At 37.7% G+C, this 16,404-nt stretch overlaps 1 protein-coding gene across 6 annotated transcripts in view; it reads right to left on the bottom strand.

Moving 5' to 3' along the window:
- Positions 1–16,404, bottom strand: part of astn1 (astrotactin 1) — a 395,124-nt gene that overhangs the window by 162,364 nt on the left and 216,356 nt on the right. For all 6 annotated transcript variants that reach the window (XM_034138228.1, XM_034138230.1, XM_034138231.1 and 3 more), the window contains one exon: positions 7,085–7,273. In XM_034138228.1, the coding sequence (XP_033994119.1) occupies positions 7,085–7,273 (189 nt within the window). The remainder of the gene's footprint in view (positions 1–7,084; positions 7,274–16,404) is intronic.

The following is a 16,404-nucleotide window of genomic DNA, read 5'->3' as shown; positions in this document are numbered from 1 at the left end:
AACATTAGCCTTACCTGGAGACTTACCAATAGTGCAAATCTTTGTAAAGTTTTCATCAAATATTTTTGTTGCATGTTAGTAAACTGTATATGGTCCATGTTAAAAGATGAGTTTCTGCCCTTATCTGTTTTTTAGAAAAAGGTAGGTGTGATGAAGAACAGGGGAGTTATATATCAGAAGATAACAACTCTTGAATCACCACTACTTCAGTCAAAATGGCAAAGATTACATTTACTTCTTCTGGCTTATGAAAAGGTAAAAGCAAATGAAAAAAAACGTTCAGTCAGACTACTGTGCACATTCCAAAGTATACACTTCTACCTTTATCCCCTCATATACAAAGCCTTTATATAACCCAGTATTCACTTACCATTCATAATTAACATTGTTACCGATGTTCTCCTAGGTTCATTATATATTTATTTTATTATGTTTATTTGAGCATCATTGACACATACATTCCCTTTAAAATATTAACTTATCTTAACATGAAATGAAATGTCGGTGTGTTCTGGCACACAATCGTATACCCGTAATCATTTAAATAATCCATAGAAACATGTGAAGCTATCAAACAAATGGAAATGCCAAGTATTCATGTATTTAAAATAACGCTATCATATTGTTATGTGCTTGCATCAATTAATTGATAGAGATGTTAGACTATATCACTCAGCCTTATATCTTAACAAACATAATTTACTATAAAATGTTGAATCCTCTAAAAATACCGCAATATACTTATTCACAGGACAAAGAGACACACACACATGAATCTGTAAAGCAGGTGTTGCATGATTCCCAGCTGGTAACCAGGCAGGTGGTGCTTCTCTGAGGTGTGTGTGTGTGTGTGTGTGTGTGTGTGTGTGTGTGTGTGTGTGTGTGTGTGTGTGTGTGTGTGTGTGTGTGTGTGTGTGTGTGTGTGTGTGTGTGTGTGTGTGTGTGTGTGTGTGTGTGTGTGTGTGTGTGTGTGTGTGTGTGTGTGTGTGTGTGTGTGTGTGTGTGTGTGTTGCGTGCGAGCGAGTGTGGAGGGGTTGCTGGGGTCATTACTCTCCTCCCCCCCTGCTCCTATCTCCTGCCCCAGAGCGAGACTTTCTCCGCTGCTTCTTTGTTAATATGACAGGCCCTAATAGAATAAATAAGGTGCCTATTTTTACCTGGCTGCTGGCAGGGTGATCACACTTTACACACATACCAGCACGCAACACTGCGCTGTAGGTTGGTGGAGGGCTGAAACCTGACTCTGTGGGCGCCGAGGTTGAAGAAGGAGGTCACAGTGATTTAATTGAGAGAGAAGGTAAGTAGGGAAGCTGGGGAGCCAGATACAGAGAGATAAAAAAACAAAACAAAGCTGTAGATACAAAAAGAACGAAACAATAGGAAGTTATTAAAGTCTGGCTTTCTGTTTACTGCAGACGCACCTTTGCTTGTTCTCAATATTTTCAATTTGATCTGACATTTAACGATTTAACAAGCTCCATAATGTCACCTTTATGTGCTTTTGAAGCACATTCATTTTTTAATTGGTGTTGGAGTGTTTTGAAAGAACTCCAAAGCAAGTCATTATTGGAAACAGTTTTTCAAGCAAGCTGGGCTTCAACAAAACTTCCTGTGTGATAGTTCAGTAAGTGAACGTCAGATGAGGGAAGCTAAATGCGGCTTATCATATTCACATCCGTATATGGTGATACAAATGAGATTTTAATTGTGGAAACATGACCTTCAAAATCTGTATGGTATCGGAGGCAGTTTTGAAGGCATATTTGGTTAAATTAACATCTTAATATGATATGCAATTAGAAAACTACGGACAAATGGGTAACATTTAAGAAAATACCAGCATACAGATGCTTGGTTATGTAGTAGAGAATCCAGGAACATCTATATCTGTGATATTTCTCCATTGATTTCTTCATGTTTTCTCAAATTCACCTTATAATTTATCATTTTATTTAGTAAAATCAGTAATCCAGATTGGACTGCTACAGTACTTTAAGCACTTTTTAAATGTTGTAGGCCACCTGGGGGCGACATTGACATATTGTCACATTCAAATTGCTGACCATTTACTTTACATGAAGTAACATGAGCATTACTTGAAGTCATGTCTCTGAGAAAATCATGAATGTATTTCCAATGTTCCACTATGTGTGAGTTGCTAACTTTCTGTGTCTGCTGTTTGATGCTGGGCCTATGGTGAGTTTATATGATGGTTTTTAAACGCGGAAAAGGCAGCTGGAGACAGAGAGTGAACCAAACACTGAAGTCGCCAGCTGGAAAACCAAAGCAATGAGCCCAAGGAAGCCTCAAAGTCACTCACCTTATATTTCCACATACTTCATAATGCTGGCTTTTAACATGTTGGGTGTAGGGGGTCACCTACAGTACATGTGGCTGAAGGAAGTTCAGCACCACAGTCTACTGTATATTGAGGTATATTGATAGGATTTTATCCTCTACATTTAATCGATAATTTGGAGATTAATGTATTAACTGAATCTCACATGCTAAATAAAGCTGAACAGCCTTTAAAGGGGTCTTTATCTTTCCAATCAATTGGATTTCCTTGATGTAATAAAGTGTTGCAACATGAACAGAGCTGAGGCTGCTTTCTCTCCGTTCGTGTCTGATCTCTGGCGTGGTAATTGAGGTCATTTGTCTGACAATAGGAAAGTTGTATCACAACCAAGTGCAGGGAAGAAGTGCTATTAATCACCTCGACTGCGACATGGCATGGTGGTTAAAAACACACTGCACACAGACTGACCACGGTTAATGAGCTATGGCCCCGTCTCTACAAACATGGCGGATACAGCAATGACAATCAATGCCGAGTGTTGTCCGAGTACAAATATCTGTGTGTGGGCGGGTGTGTTTTGCCTTAAAGTTTCTGGGTCATTAGGAAACAACTGGTGTAAGTCTTCAATTAACTTTACAGACCGTGGCGTACTATGTGCTTCTTCCACCTACTGAGATCCGGTCTGCTGATTTTAATTCACACTGGATGCACAACTGCCACAACATATCAACGTTCCCCAGGATGTTTTTATCGATTTTGGATTAAAGGGAAAATCTTCGCTCAAGGAGTGACTGTTTTATGTAACTGTGTAATTTTTGTATTCATGATGATTCACAAAAGCAGATCCCAAAGTATTAGATTTTGTAAATTAGATTTTGCTCATCATATAAACCACCTTGAAGCTTTCCCATGACACACATAAGGTGAATGGAAATGTTTCTCTCTTGATGCAATACAAAACATCCTGTGCAGTACTGAAAAACATACCATATTCATTTTATATATCCTAATCAACCATATACATAAATAAGCCTTTACACTGCAGGTGCAGAAAATGATCGGCCCGGCTTCACACTGAATATGGAAGTCGTCGGATATTTGGAGCAAAGGGCGAGGACATGGATCATCAAACTCTCCTGTGAGCTCATTACTCCCTCCAAAAGGCCAGGACGTTTCCATGAAGCCAGGAAGAGATTAAGAAAGATGACTCTGATTTCGAGTTTTTGCCAATGGAATCTATTTCCTTTCCTCGAAACGAATGGTCCTGAGCCAGGCTGAGACTAGCTTTTATTGAATCATCTGAAACCTTCACAGGCCAATGTAATCACCTTGCTCTCTTTGTCAGGAAAATACATTCTGGATAGATCTCGCACTACTTCAGACAATCAGATTTCCAATGTTTTTATCGTGGGGGCTGATAAAAACAGGAATGTTGACCTCCTGTTACTGTAACCTGGTCTATAGCGAAGGTAGAAATAGTTGTAAATGGGAATGTAATTAAATACAAAAGTATAACAAAGATCCTGAGACATTTGAGAAAGGCAATTATTTTTTCTTTTTACATGTCCACATTTGTCTAATTTAGTGAAACAAGTCTATTATTTTCCATTAAAGGAGGGGTAGGTAATTCACTTCAGAAACACTTTTTGTTATATTCCATGGAATGCTCTTAACATCCCGATAGCAATGAATACATTAAATGCTTTGACAATAAATACATAAAAACATTTCATCTGTGGAAGCCGTGGCTGCCTGCCTGTCAGCCTTCCATCTCGTGCACAAACTTATCTCGTGCCCTCATTGGTCATGTGCGTGTTTGTGTGTGTTGGAGGAGGGGCTTTGTAAGGAAGTCTGAAGGAAGGGACAGATTTTTTTTGGCTGCATACTTTCAAATTCTAGCGCACTCGAGCTGGTTTCTCTATTCTTACCTACCCTACCTTTAACTTTCTAGAAATTCAACTTAATGTCTTAATATATAATTATATATAATATATATATGCTTGCCCGTTCACAATTAATACATTTCTGCATGTTCAGCTAACATGCTATTCCCTGGATAAAAAAAAAGTGACACAAGCAGTTCATTGAAAATCATAAATTGGAAGAAAATGGACTGAACCCCTTTTCTCTATTTTCTCTCACATTATGTCAAATTAATGGGTATTGATTACGATTGTATTAATGTTAAAATAGTCTACACACGTCCGTATAACACAAGTTGTGTGATCTGTAAATGTATCGTATCTAACTGTTATCTTCCCCCTGGACATTGAAGTTGAAGGCTACAGTAGAAACAGATCAACAGTAAAATCAGGAAATTGTAACCATAACATTAAATATTTAAGCAAATTTCGTTACCCATGTTTTATTTCGGATGAGTTAACAAAACGCAGACACGCTGCTCATCAATATTACGAATGTTAAAATAAAGTCAAATAACAGGGTGTATGCAGGAATCCTGAAGTCAAATGTAATACCTTTTAAGACCTTTTTTAAGACCCTTTCCATACATTTTAAGACCTCATCGCCACTTTGAGTTTGAACCGGTTACATTGGCGACACACTTTACCTCACATTTACTATATACAGTGTTGATTGTCCTTCCTCCTTATCTTCCAACCATTTGGACGCAAACTTGCATTTCCCCATAACGATGTTGTTCAACAACCGGCGTAAACGGACGTTCGCGCTATCAAGCAGTGAGCGTGCGATGTCCTGTTCAGATGACGTCAAATCCAACGGGATGCCATAAATAAACTACACAGAATCACACTACACACCTACGCAATGATGACATTCAGGCAGACTGTAGAATACAACCTCTTTGGACAATTTATATACTTATTGAAAACAAGCTACAAAATGTAATACCTTGGAAAATACTTTTTAATAGCCTTAATTTTCGCTAAATTGATTTATCAACTTTTAATACTTTTTAACACCATGAATAAACAACAATATAGATACTATAAGTAAAAACACATATAGTTTAGGATGGCAGGAACTCTTTTCAGTACACTATCACCAATCAAAACAAGAAAAGAAAACTTAGAATGATGCAGAAAAAATAACAATTATTGTGTACAAGAACAAAGCTTAGAAGTGTGGCATTTTTTGATTGTGTTGAAATATTAACAATGTGTGCAACCAGTGTGTCAGAGACGTCTCAAAATGAAGGGTAATGCACTTTTCATGAGGGTGGGGAAACTCAGTCATCTAATGCCATATGTCAGCGCGGAGGTAACTGGGAGCTAGCGGTGGCGCGCAGCATGGGTGTCCTTGCACTAAGTAATGGAAGGGAAGAAGAGTGGCAGAGGCAAACAAAGAGCACAACAGCTGTCAGTTTGGAGCTTTTGAGTTGAAACGGCGGGGAGAGAAGTACAATGTCTTACTTCTGCTGATAAAACAAGGACATGTAACAGAAAGACTGATGGCTGACACAAAGAGCAAAGACGCTGCTTCTTTGATTGTTCACTTTAGTAGAAGTGGTTCAAGTCCTTCTGGAGAGTGCTTGTATAGTTTACTGTAATTGCTTGAGATAGAACAATGGTGATTATGGTGCCAAGACAAACTCAACAGAATTACAACACACACTCTCTTTTAGTGTGAGTAGTGCCATTGGCTGTAATGTATTTAACATCATGAAGACAATGCCTGGATACCAGTCAAATACTTTGTTACTGTACTATAAATGTTTCTGGTATCAGTAATTTACTTCACTACTTATTTTTCTGACAACTTTTTACTTGTACTTCTTACATTTTTAACACAAATACCTGTACTTTCTACTTCTTATATTTTCAAAACAGGCTCGTTATTTTAGTTTTAATCTGCGTTTGGTGGCGTGATCATTATTATTTAGAGTCATTGCGTGCCTATTGATTTTAACACAATCCATGTATCCATCATTTCCTGGTCTTCTCTAAAGAAGAGGGACCAATGAAAACTTCCTCATCTTGCCGTTGTTCAGCATGGAAACATTCATTAGCTAACAATTACATTATTGTTTTATTAATATAAAGGGAGGTCAGTTACTCTTTAAAACAATTGGTAGTCATGGGTACTTTTTACTTAAGTACATTTCGAAGCCCATACTTCTTTACTTTTACTTGAGTAAAGAAGTTTAGTCAGAACTTCTACTTTTACCAGAGTATTTTTAAACACAAGTATCTGTACTTCTACTTGAGTAAAGGATGTGTGTACTTTTGCCATCTCTGCTCATGGCATCCGTCGTACAATTAAGTCCAAACAGAAGCAGCTGTACATGAACCTTGAAAATCAAGCATCTTTGTATTGCTACAGGTGTGTTGAAAATCAGCCATCATTCAAATCCACCATGTCCTGTAAAAGCTCCGCCAAAGCGATCTACAAGAAGTATTTCCGTTTAGAATGCAGACCAAAAACCGAATAGTTGAAACCATTGTTTGGATGGCCACACACACATAGGAATTCATGAAAGACTGCCACCCTGGGAACCCAGTCAAATCTCTTCACAACAGGGTACAACCAAAAATAAAGGGAATGTAATAGGGGCTTTGTAAAAAATAGTTCCCATGTGATGATTTCTCCAGGCATGAATTTATTAAATTATTGAAGTATCCTCAAGAGCCCTGCCAATTCTAGAATTTTAACATAATAATCCAGAACACCCTACACCCACACACACTGCAAGAATCGACTGTGTTCCTTATATATTATACACAGTCACAAACCTCACCCTTGATGCTCAGGCCAAAACAATTATGCTCCATTTTTTATAAATATCATTCCTTGTGTGTGTCCTACCTTTACTGATGTCCTGGTACTCGAGCCACAGCTGTCTCTGGACCTGTTTGTTGGGGTACCAGATGGTGCAGGACTCCTGGAAGCCGTACACCGCCTCCTGAACATAATGGTTCCCAAACTCCCTGAGGATGGAGACAAAGTCGCTCCGCTGCGTTGCCCCGTCCAGAGAATGGATGGCTGAGCTGAAAGCTGGGTAGAACAAAAAAAGGTATCCAAATGAGAAACACAAAATATAACCGAATGCAAAGATATATGCATTTTGTTTACTCAGCTGTATCTGGCACACAAATGCCTCTTTTCAAGATGTAAGGGTTTTATCACCAAGGGCAATAAAGCTGTTGAGCCTCACAGGATCTTCATGGATCATATATAAATGCAGCTGAGACCTTGGGATGGACTATTGGTAACCCTGAGTATAACTACTCTGCACAACAGAATAGGATTTCCAGCCCTGTGATTCCTACTGTTCATATCCTGCAATATGCTTATTAGGGGTGGGGGAAATAATCGATACAGCATAGTATCGCAATATTTTGCGTGGTGATATTGTATTGATACACGGACGGCAAGTATTGATATTTTATTATATAAACTGTAGCATATCCCTCCGAAAGATGGTCGTACACTTGACTGATGATTTCTAATTTATTGAAAACTCAAAAAACCAACGTAAAGCTATACGACACAAAACAACAAATACATTCAAGCTACATCCATATGAGCATTACTTTAGAATACCATTAAACAAGTGAACTTCAAATAGTTAATAAAGTTATAATACAGTATATAAATAAATTAAGACACAAAGCACATTTAGTATATGGTTAACACTAATATTGTGCCTCTCCGGGGGGTGCTAATACATAATTAGCATATCGTAGAATTGCAATACTATCGTATCGAGGCTTAAGTATTGCGATGGTATCGTATCGTGGGGAGCCTGGTGATTCCCACCCCTAACGCCTATTCTCATCTTTAGTTATCATTTTAGTTGCCTAATTATTATTAGTTATCCATTTAAATGTACTTGAGATAAGAAAAGAAGAAGCCTAGAATGTGTAATAAAGGCTGTCAGACAAATGTCTTGCAGGAGATATAGGATACATTATTGTATGATATGAGGGATGAGGTAGCAATGGGATTACTTTGAGCTAGTATGACCAAAACAATCAAGGAATTTGCATGACTATTTCAACCATCTATTTTAAAATGGAAATAAAGACATTTAAACTCTTTAATACTGCACTTCAATATTAAAAAGCTTAGTTTTTCCTGTTTTAATCCATGTTTGTCACACTTTTTAAAAGGCACATTTTAAATTTGCATACATTTGCTGTATTTGAATTACCAGCATGAGCAGTAGCAGTTTCGTCTGGTGTCTGGCACAAAGTGTCTTGAACAGGTTTAGTGGATATGTGAGCCCACTGCTTACTATTCATGAAACCTTTCAACCACACAGTGCGGATCTACAGTGACCACACACAGACCGGGAGCACAGGCTCACAAAAAACGAATTATTTTGTGTGTAATATAACATAGCCCAAACACTTTGAAGATGTTTCATAATGCCGGATGAAGGGTCAGAATCAGCATACCTGATGAAAACAGATGATAGCAAAATGTGTAGATAATACAGCTTGCAAGACTAGGCAACACAAATGTTGATCATCCCGTTGCAAACGTTGTACTGTAGCGTTGTCTTTATATTCATATCACCTTATTTTTCATACTCTGTCAGTTGATCTTCACTCATAGAAAAAGTGCATTTAAAGTTTGATGTCGATCACAACAAGAGTTACAGCTAATAATGGCCAGAGTAACGTGTGGTGCCAATATTGGGCTTTATATATAATTATATTTTAATATAAGATAGCCAAGTAAGGTACCATCAAAACCGTTGAGTTTATTGAATAGGGCATAGCACTTTCTTTCATACATAGTGACAAGGAAGCTAAGCGCACACCATTAGACACATGTCCATTAGACACATGTCCATTAGATACATGTCCATTCGACTCATTTCCATTAGACACTTGTCCATTAGACACATGTGCACTTCTACGTATGGTTGTCGGCCAACATGCCATCTGAATCCTTTTAGCCTGAGTCTGTTAGTGTTTATAATGGTATCTTGTACCAATGACATTCCCTGGTTGAAATGAAACTCTAGACCCATATTGCTAAGTTCAGTTATTGTTCATTGATTTCCTCTTTAGTTTCGTTGTGAAATGTTATAGTTGCCTTCAGACAGCAAATACATATCACACTGTCTCTATATTTGAAATTCTTACCATGTTTTTACTATAGTCGTAAGGAAGAAGAAGAAGATGGACCTTTATTGATCCCCGAGGGGGAAATTCAGTTTCTAAAACAAAACCCTACCCACTGTGAGTTGTATTGTGTGGATTTGCAATTGTTGTTTGAATGTTTTCCTTAAAAAAACAAAGGAATTCTCGCTTTCAATCACTGTATATTTATTTCTAAATAAGGTTAAGAATCCACTTGCATCACATACAGCCTAATCTCTGACTGGATATGACAACCCCATCGGCAGTAGTGTGGCAGGGGGATGTCACAACGACTCAAAGGTTAACGATTACTGTTTCCCTCTTTATTTAAACCAGGATAAGTGGTGGTAAAAACCTCGGGGTCAAGGATATTTTTATGGCTCATTTAGACAGAAAATCTCCCTTGGGGTTTTAATGTCCTAGCAGAGACCTAAACTGAAATGACAGCTTTTTTTTACCCACAATGGTGAAATAAAGCACTACTACTGCTGCATTCACATTATGCGCGGCAAAACAGCTCTGTGCTGACGTTACATTTCTATGGAGACGGAGGTGCCGCTAGTTTGATGTGAAACAAATCAGATGACAGCTGTACTGTATGTAGCAGCGCAAGCTACTGTAGCAGCGGATGTAACCATATCATTGAAACTAACTAGCTTTTTTCCCTGAAAGGCGCCCAACCTCGCGTTGAGCAAAGGGCAAATCCTGTATCAGCAACTATAGGGTAAGGTAATGGGTACATACTTGAAAACAAACAGGATAAACATCTCTCTAAGGTGGATTCAACTCACTATGCCACAGAAGTAAATCATGACATTTAGGAGAAAGTATGTTTGATATGTCACATTGACCATCATTTCGAAAATATGATCCTTTCTTAGTAAATAGTGGAAAACAAAAGTGCAATAGCAATTAATCATTATCATTTCCATGCAGTATTAATATCTCAGCAATCACGCTCTGCTTGTTTTTACTTCTCCTCCAAAATTAAATTAGGAGGCCAATGAAGTGAGAGACAGAAAGCGCTGTGAGGATGAGCGATGGGGGCTTCATTATCAGACGTAAAAAAAACAGTAGCATCAACCATTTGGTGGAATTATGATGAGCTAAAGTGGTAAATGGGAGTGAACAAATATATATATTCGGAGGGTGCCGAGTTGCTTCAGAGTGAAAACAGAAAGCATACATGGCAGCCACTTTCAAACCACAGCAGCACCATTGGAAATGCATTAGAGGTGTCATGGCTGTATTTACAGTAAGCTAGCGGCACTTATCAGAATGGAAACTATTGATGATGGATTTATGAATAATGCATGCACCTGAAACATGATAAAAATCCAAATTATCGGATGACACTTCCAGCCAGGCAGAATGAATAAATGTGATATTTCAACAGATTTTAACTTCACCCTTTACTTCACACTGCCAACAGGACAATGCAAGTTATCTAGGGAGGCAAATAAAAAAATAAAAAGGCGGATATATTTTTATAGAATAAAACATTTAGTACTGAGAAACCCGTGGGGAATAGTCAGTCAAATCCTCGATGTGTCAGCAACAAGGAGCGGCCTTCAGAAGAAGTGTTGCTTGACTAAATACCTATCCACAGTTATCTTATTCTGTGAAGTTTCCATGGCAGGCGCTGTCAGAACGTCTTGGTCTTGCCATGGATACAAAGCTTTGTGATAAATGAAAGACTATCAGAGGGACAGAGACAAAACAAGAGGAATGAAGTGACATACATGTCTCTGAATCAGAACTACTATCTATCTATCTGTGTTTATCTGTCATCATACGGGCATGCAGCAGTCACTTTATAACTCTAAACACGGCTCTATGACATAAACTAAACCGTTTTCAGCTTCTTTTACACACCAATCAACATATGAGGGATTAGGTATGCCGGTTGATAGACCCATTGTCCAAATATCGTTACAGATTAGTTGTATAATATGAAAAAAAGTCAGTGGCATATGAAAACTCTTCCAACAACTGCCACTATCACATACCTTCTTACATCTATTATACAATTTGTTTAGTAGTCTATTTCACATTAATCACAGGGAACTTCAATTCATTCAGGTACTGACACAAAATACTATGTTATTATTTGCTATGTGAAGTATAAACATAACTATATAGCACCCCATTACAATGCCATGGGTTTAGCTGCTCCCTTAAACAGAGACCCTTTCCTGTCATTACTGTAAGAAAACCATTTTTATGCAGTTTATTCACATTTTGTTTAGAAACATCCGTCTCCATTAGCACCCAGGGACTATGTGTGCTTCTGGATGTATCGTCTATTAAAACTATAATTAGTTATTATTCAATTAAGCAGTGAGTTTAAGCCGTAATACTAATAGTCAGAGGGCATTGTGTCTCACAGCACTCAGGGCCTCTTGTTTGCTTGTGCTTGTTGAGCAGCTTTCTTTTTTTATTCCGTGCCCTTTTGAAGTGACATTTCACTTATTTGCGATTAGAGGGAACTTGACCCTGGCCCATTTATTGCTTTTCAGGGTTTTCTCTAAGTACTGCCGTCGAGCAGCACCACCACAATCCAAAAATAATTGACTGTTTCCACAAGGGTTTAATTCAATTTAATGGACCCAACTCGAACCTTTTAGCAGCACATTACAACATTGCCTGCGGTGCGTCCTTTGGTGCTGGTCTTTATACAGGGTATATGCAGGAATCCTGAAGTCAAATGTAATACCTTTTAAGACCTTTTTTAAGACCCTTTCCATACGTTTTAAGACCTCATCGCCACTTCGAGTTTTAACCGGTTACATTGGCGACACTTTACCTCACATTTACTATATACAGTATTGATTGTCCTTCCTCTTTATCTTCCAACCATTTGGACGCAAACTTGCATTTCCCCATAACGATGTTGTTTAACAACCGGCGTAAACGGACCTCCTCGCGCTATCAAGCAGTGAGCGTGCGATGTCCTGTTCAGATGACGTCAAATCCAACGGGATGCCATAAATAAACTACACAGAATCACACTACACACCTACGCAATGATTACATTCAGGCACATTGTAGAATACAACCTCTTTGGACAATTTATATACTTATTGAAAACAAGCTACAAAATGTAATACCTTGGAAAATGCCGTTTAATACTTTTTAATAGCCTTAATTTTCGCTAAATTGATTTATCAACTTTTAATACTTTTTAAGACCCCGCGGACACCCTGTTATATGTTAGAGAACTTTATTACCATAAAACTGCTGCTGATAAGAACAGATTAAGAAACGTTTATTAATCATTGGACAACTTTCTGTCTACTGTTACAGTACATGTTTCCACTGCGCATACAGCATCGAAAATGAGTAATGAAAATAAATAAATACACATATTCAAGTACTGCACTGAAGTACCATTTTAAAGTACTTTATTTGAGTATTACTTTACTTTATGCATCTCTACTCTACTACATTTTACAAGCATTGTACTTTTACCTCTCTAAATGTATTTGATACCTTTAATTATGAGTTACTTCGCAGAATGAGATAAATAATACAAATATAAAACAGCATCAGTGGAATAGTGCGCTGAACTTAGTGCGCTGAACTTTGAATCAGAGGATAGCAAGTTGTCGTTGTGTCCCTGGGCAAGACACTTCACCCCAAGTTGCTCCTGTGGGGATTGCCCACAGTACTGAATGTATGTAAGTCGCTTTGGATAAAAGCGTCTAACAAGTGACACGTAATGTAATGTAAAGCATACAAATTAATCATGATTTATTACTACGGATAAAGGTAATACCTAACGAGGCAGGGTTTATAGTGAAAATAATAATAAAAAAATATCCCATATTTATCAGCGTAAACATTAAAGCAATGCATATATTGACTTCAATAGTATAATATGATTTAATAAAATATAAAACAATACATTATAATACAACATTTATTTGTTGGTAATTGACCGTTTTACATAATGACTGCTTTTACTTTTAGTTGATGCAATTACTATTTTACATTTCGTTTAGTAATATTTTGAATACCAACATTTTACTTGTAATATTATATTACTGTAAATAATAATACTATATAGTAATTATAGACTATGGTTTTACTATTTTAAAGTAAGTTAAATATCTTAGTAGGATCTTCCTCAACCTACACTGTAAAAACAGTTCCGATGGTGAAGTCAACAAAACTCAATTTTTTAATGTAATTTACTTGCCCTAAATTAGTTTTTTTTCAATGTGCGTTTAAATAAGTAACACATAAGCAACAATGAGAACATGTTTTAAGAACTCATTAATTTGTAAATTAATATCACATTTTCTGAACTTTCTTTAAAAATACGTTTTGGAAAACGTAATAAAAATGCTTTTGTCAACGCCAAGGTCATGCCACGCCCTCAAACGAGAATACCGCGGTGTGAGACTTCCTGTTCCTCTTTGCAGCGGTTCTTCAGCAGTTGGACACGTGTTTGCGTTGGATCCTCCTCAAACCATCGTAAAACAAGTAAGCATGCCACCTGAGTTATTAATTACTGCTTTTTAACTAGAAAGTGTTACTTACTTTTCTTGTATTCACTGTTTTGAACGAAACATCGACATTTTAATGCATGCCAGCGCCATTACTGCTGTTAAAGTTAGACTCAGCCCTGTCGTGCTCATGTAGTCTATTTCTTCACGCAAAGTTGTTGGGCAAAGTTTGCATCAAGTGCTTACCGACGCAATTCTGTTAAAAGTGGTTAAGTTAAGAGTACGTATTAAGAAACAACTCCGCAAACTGTTCCCCTATGCCGCTCTATGGCGTTGGCCGGGCACCGTGATGCGGCCGCGGGGCTCTGAGGCTCTCCTGCCGTGCATGTTGTGCGGTAAAATACCTCCGTTAAAACTATTCCCTACTACTTTATAACCCAGCGGTTATGTAAGATAGACCCTCCAGAAAAACGCGATTATGCGATCGCATAATTTACCGCATAATCAGCAAAATGGCGCAGATTTTTAAAAGGGCGCATATTTATTAAAAGGTCGCATAATCCCCGCATTTTTCCACACAAAGTTGAGGGAAAAAAAAGTTAACGTGAAGTAGTGATGTCATCAGCTCGCGCAGGTAAACAACACCGTAGAGTGAATGTGTGGAACTCACACGAGAGAGGAAACAACAAGATCAGCGCCATATAGATTATTATATACTATTATACTATTATTATTATATACTATTATACTATTATACGGCTCTGACCAAGATGAAAAAATCGAATCCATCTCATTTGCCTACGAACATTTCTGCTAAAGACCGGGCAAAGCAGTACCCCGATATCTTGCACGAAAGTGGGGGGAAACTATTCTGCACCCCGTGCAACTGTGTGTTGGAGCATAAGAGAAAATCGACGGTGACGACCCACTTTGATTCATTCAAACATTCTAAAATGCTTTCTGCTGCTGCGGACAAGAAAGTCAAACAACTCACGTTCACCGAGGCATCAACCTCCAAAACCCTTTCGAGGGCTACAAGAAACGAGGTGAGTAGCCTACAAGATTGAAGCTGGTCAGATAACGAACGAGTAAATGAAAACAGAATGAGGCGGAGAAGAGTGTGTGTGTGTGTGTGTGTGAGAGAGTGATTAAAATAGCCCATATATAAATACATAAATAACACTTTGTGATGTAGCTTGCTTCTAGTATGCTTGTTTATCATAGGAACTCTTTAAAAGGGCTCACTTTCATTCAGTAGTAGCCTAGTAACAGGGTGTGGGAGAAGAATCACCTTTTTTCCGCCTCCCGCATATTTCGCAACTTTTCGCATATTTAGCATATTTCCACATATTTCGCAACTTCACCGCATAAAATCACATAAAAACCCCGCATGTTTAATCGCATAATCAAGGATTTTAGCCCGCATAATCAAGGATTTTAGCCCGCGTTTTTCTGGAGGGTCTAGTAAGAGTAAGTTACTAATGCGCCTATTTGATATTAATTCCTCTATATGTATTTCGCCGTTTGTTTTACTGTGAGCAATGAATTATCTTTCTACAATCTTAGTGTACCCAATTTAAACTCATAGTCTGCAGTTACAGCATCGAGTTGTTATTATACAAAATTAAGTGCAAACTATATTTGTCATGCTTATGCAACGCTATAGATGCAAATCCATGTTGGAATCTGCAGGAGAGTTAACGTTAGCTCTCAATAGAAAGTGACGGAGGTGACTTCAGTTAAGGTGCATTCAGGCGCAATTCAGTAAAAGTGTGTATTGGGCGAGGATGCATGTATAACGTCAGCAAGATGTGTTCACTGTAGTCCAGTAAAATGCAGTCTTTAGCGAGAAATATCAATAAATACAGTTTTATTAAGGAGATGTTTTACTACAACATAAAGTAGATATTAGACAGTATGCAAACGAGATAAAGGAGTGTATATGGAAGTAATTAGGATCCGCTGTGTAGAGAATCATCGAATTGTACTGGTATCTACCAATACTATCCTTAATAAATGCCATCCTTATAAATGTATATAAATACAATACCGTTTTAAATGATACTTGTGTTTTAATGTTTGATTCCATTAATTGAATTAAATATGTTTTAATGAATTCTACTGAAATTATTGTTACATTTTTATCATGTAACTATTTTGTTCTTTCATTTGCCTCACCAGAAAACAGTCACACCTCCTCTTGAAGACATTTTGCCTCCTGCTATGGACTTCAGGTTCACATTAGGTAAGCCCTTGAGTGTGTCAGACTAAAGTTGTTGTTTCAGAGGTTAATTCAAGACGTGTTATGTTTACATACTAATATAATGAGCTTCAGGTAAACGTACCCATTTCTATTTTTTTAATCACAGATGGGATGGAGATGTAAACTATGTGTGGCACCCCTGGGATGTGTGACCACATTAATATAATAAGTATTATATTTAGAGTTAGAATATGCCTTTATTTTGTACATCTGTTATTTTCATTTCACTAACGGGGTCGATAGATGCAGTGAGTAGTGAGGCGGAACGTTTGTGTTCGATTCAATGGTTCCGGGGTACCGATTAAAGCGACGGACGTT

This window comes from Trematomus bernacchii, unplaced genomic scaffold (genome assembly GCF_902827165.1).
Source record: "Trematomus bernacchii unplaced genomic scaffold, fTreBer1.1, whole genome shotgun sequence".
In the NCBI taxonomy this organism is placed as follows: domain Eukaryota; kingdom Metazoa; phylum Chordata; class Actinopteri; order Perciformes; family Nototheniidae; genus Trematomus; species Trematomus bernacchii.
This window is presented reverse-complemented; position numbering and strand designations above follow the sequence as displayed.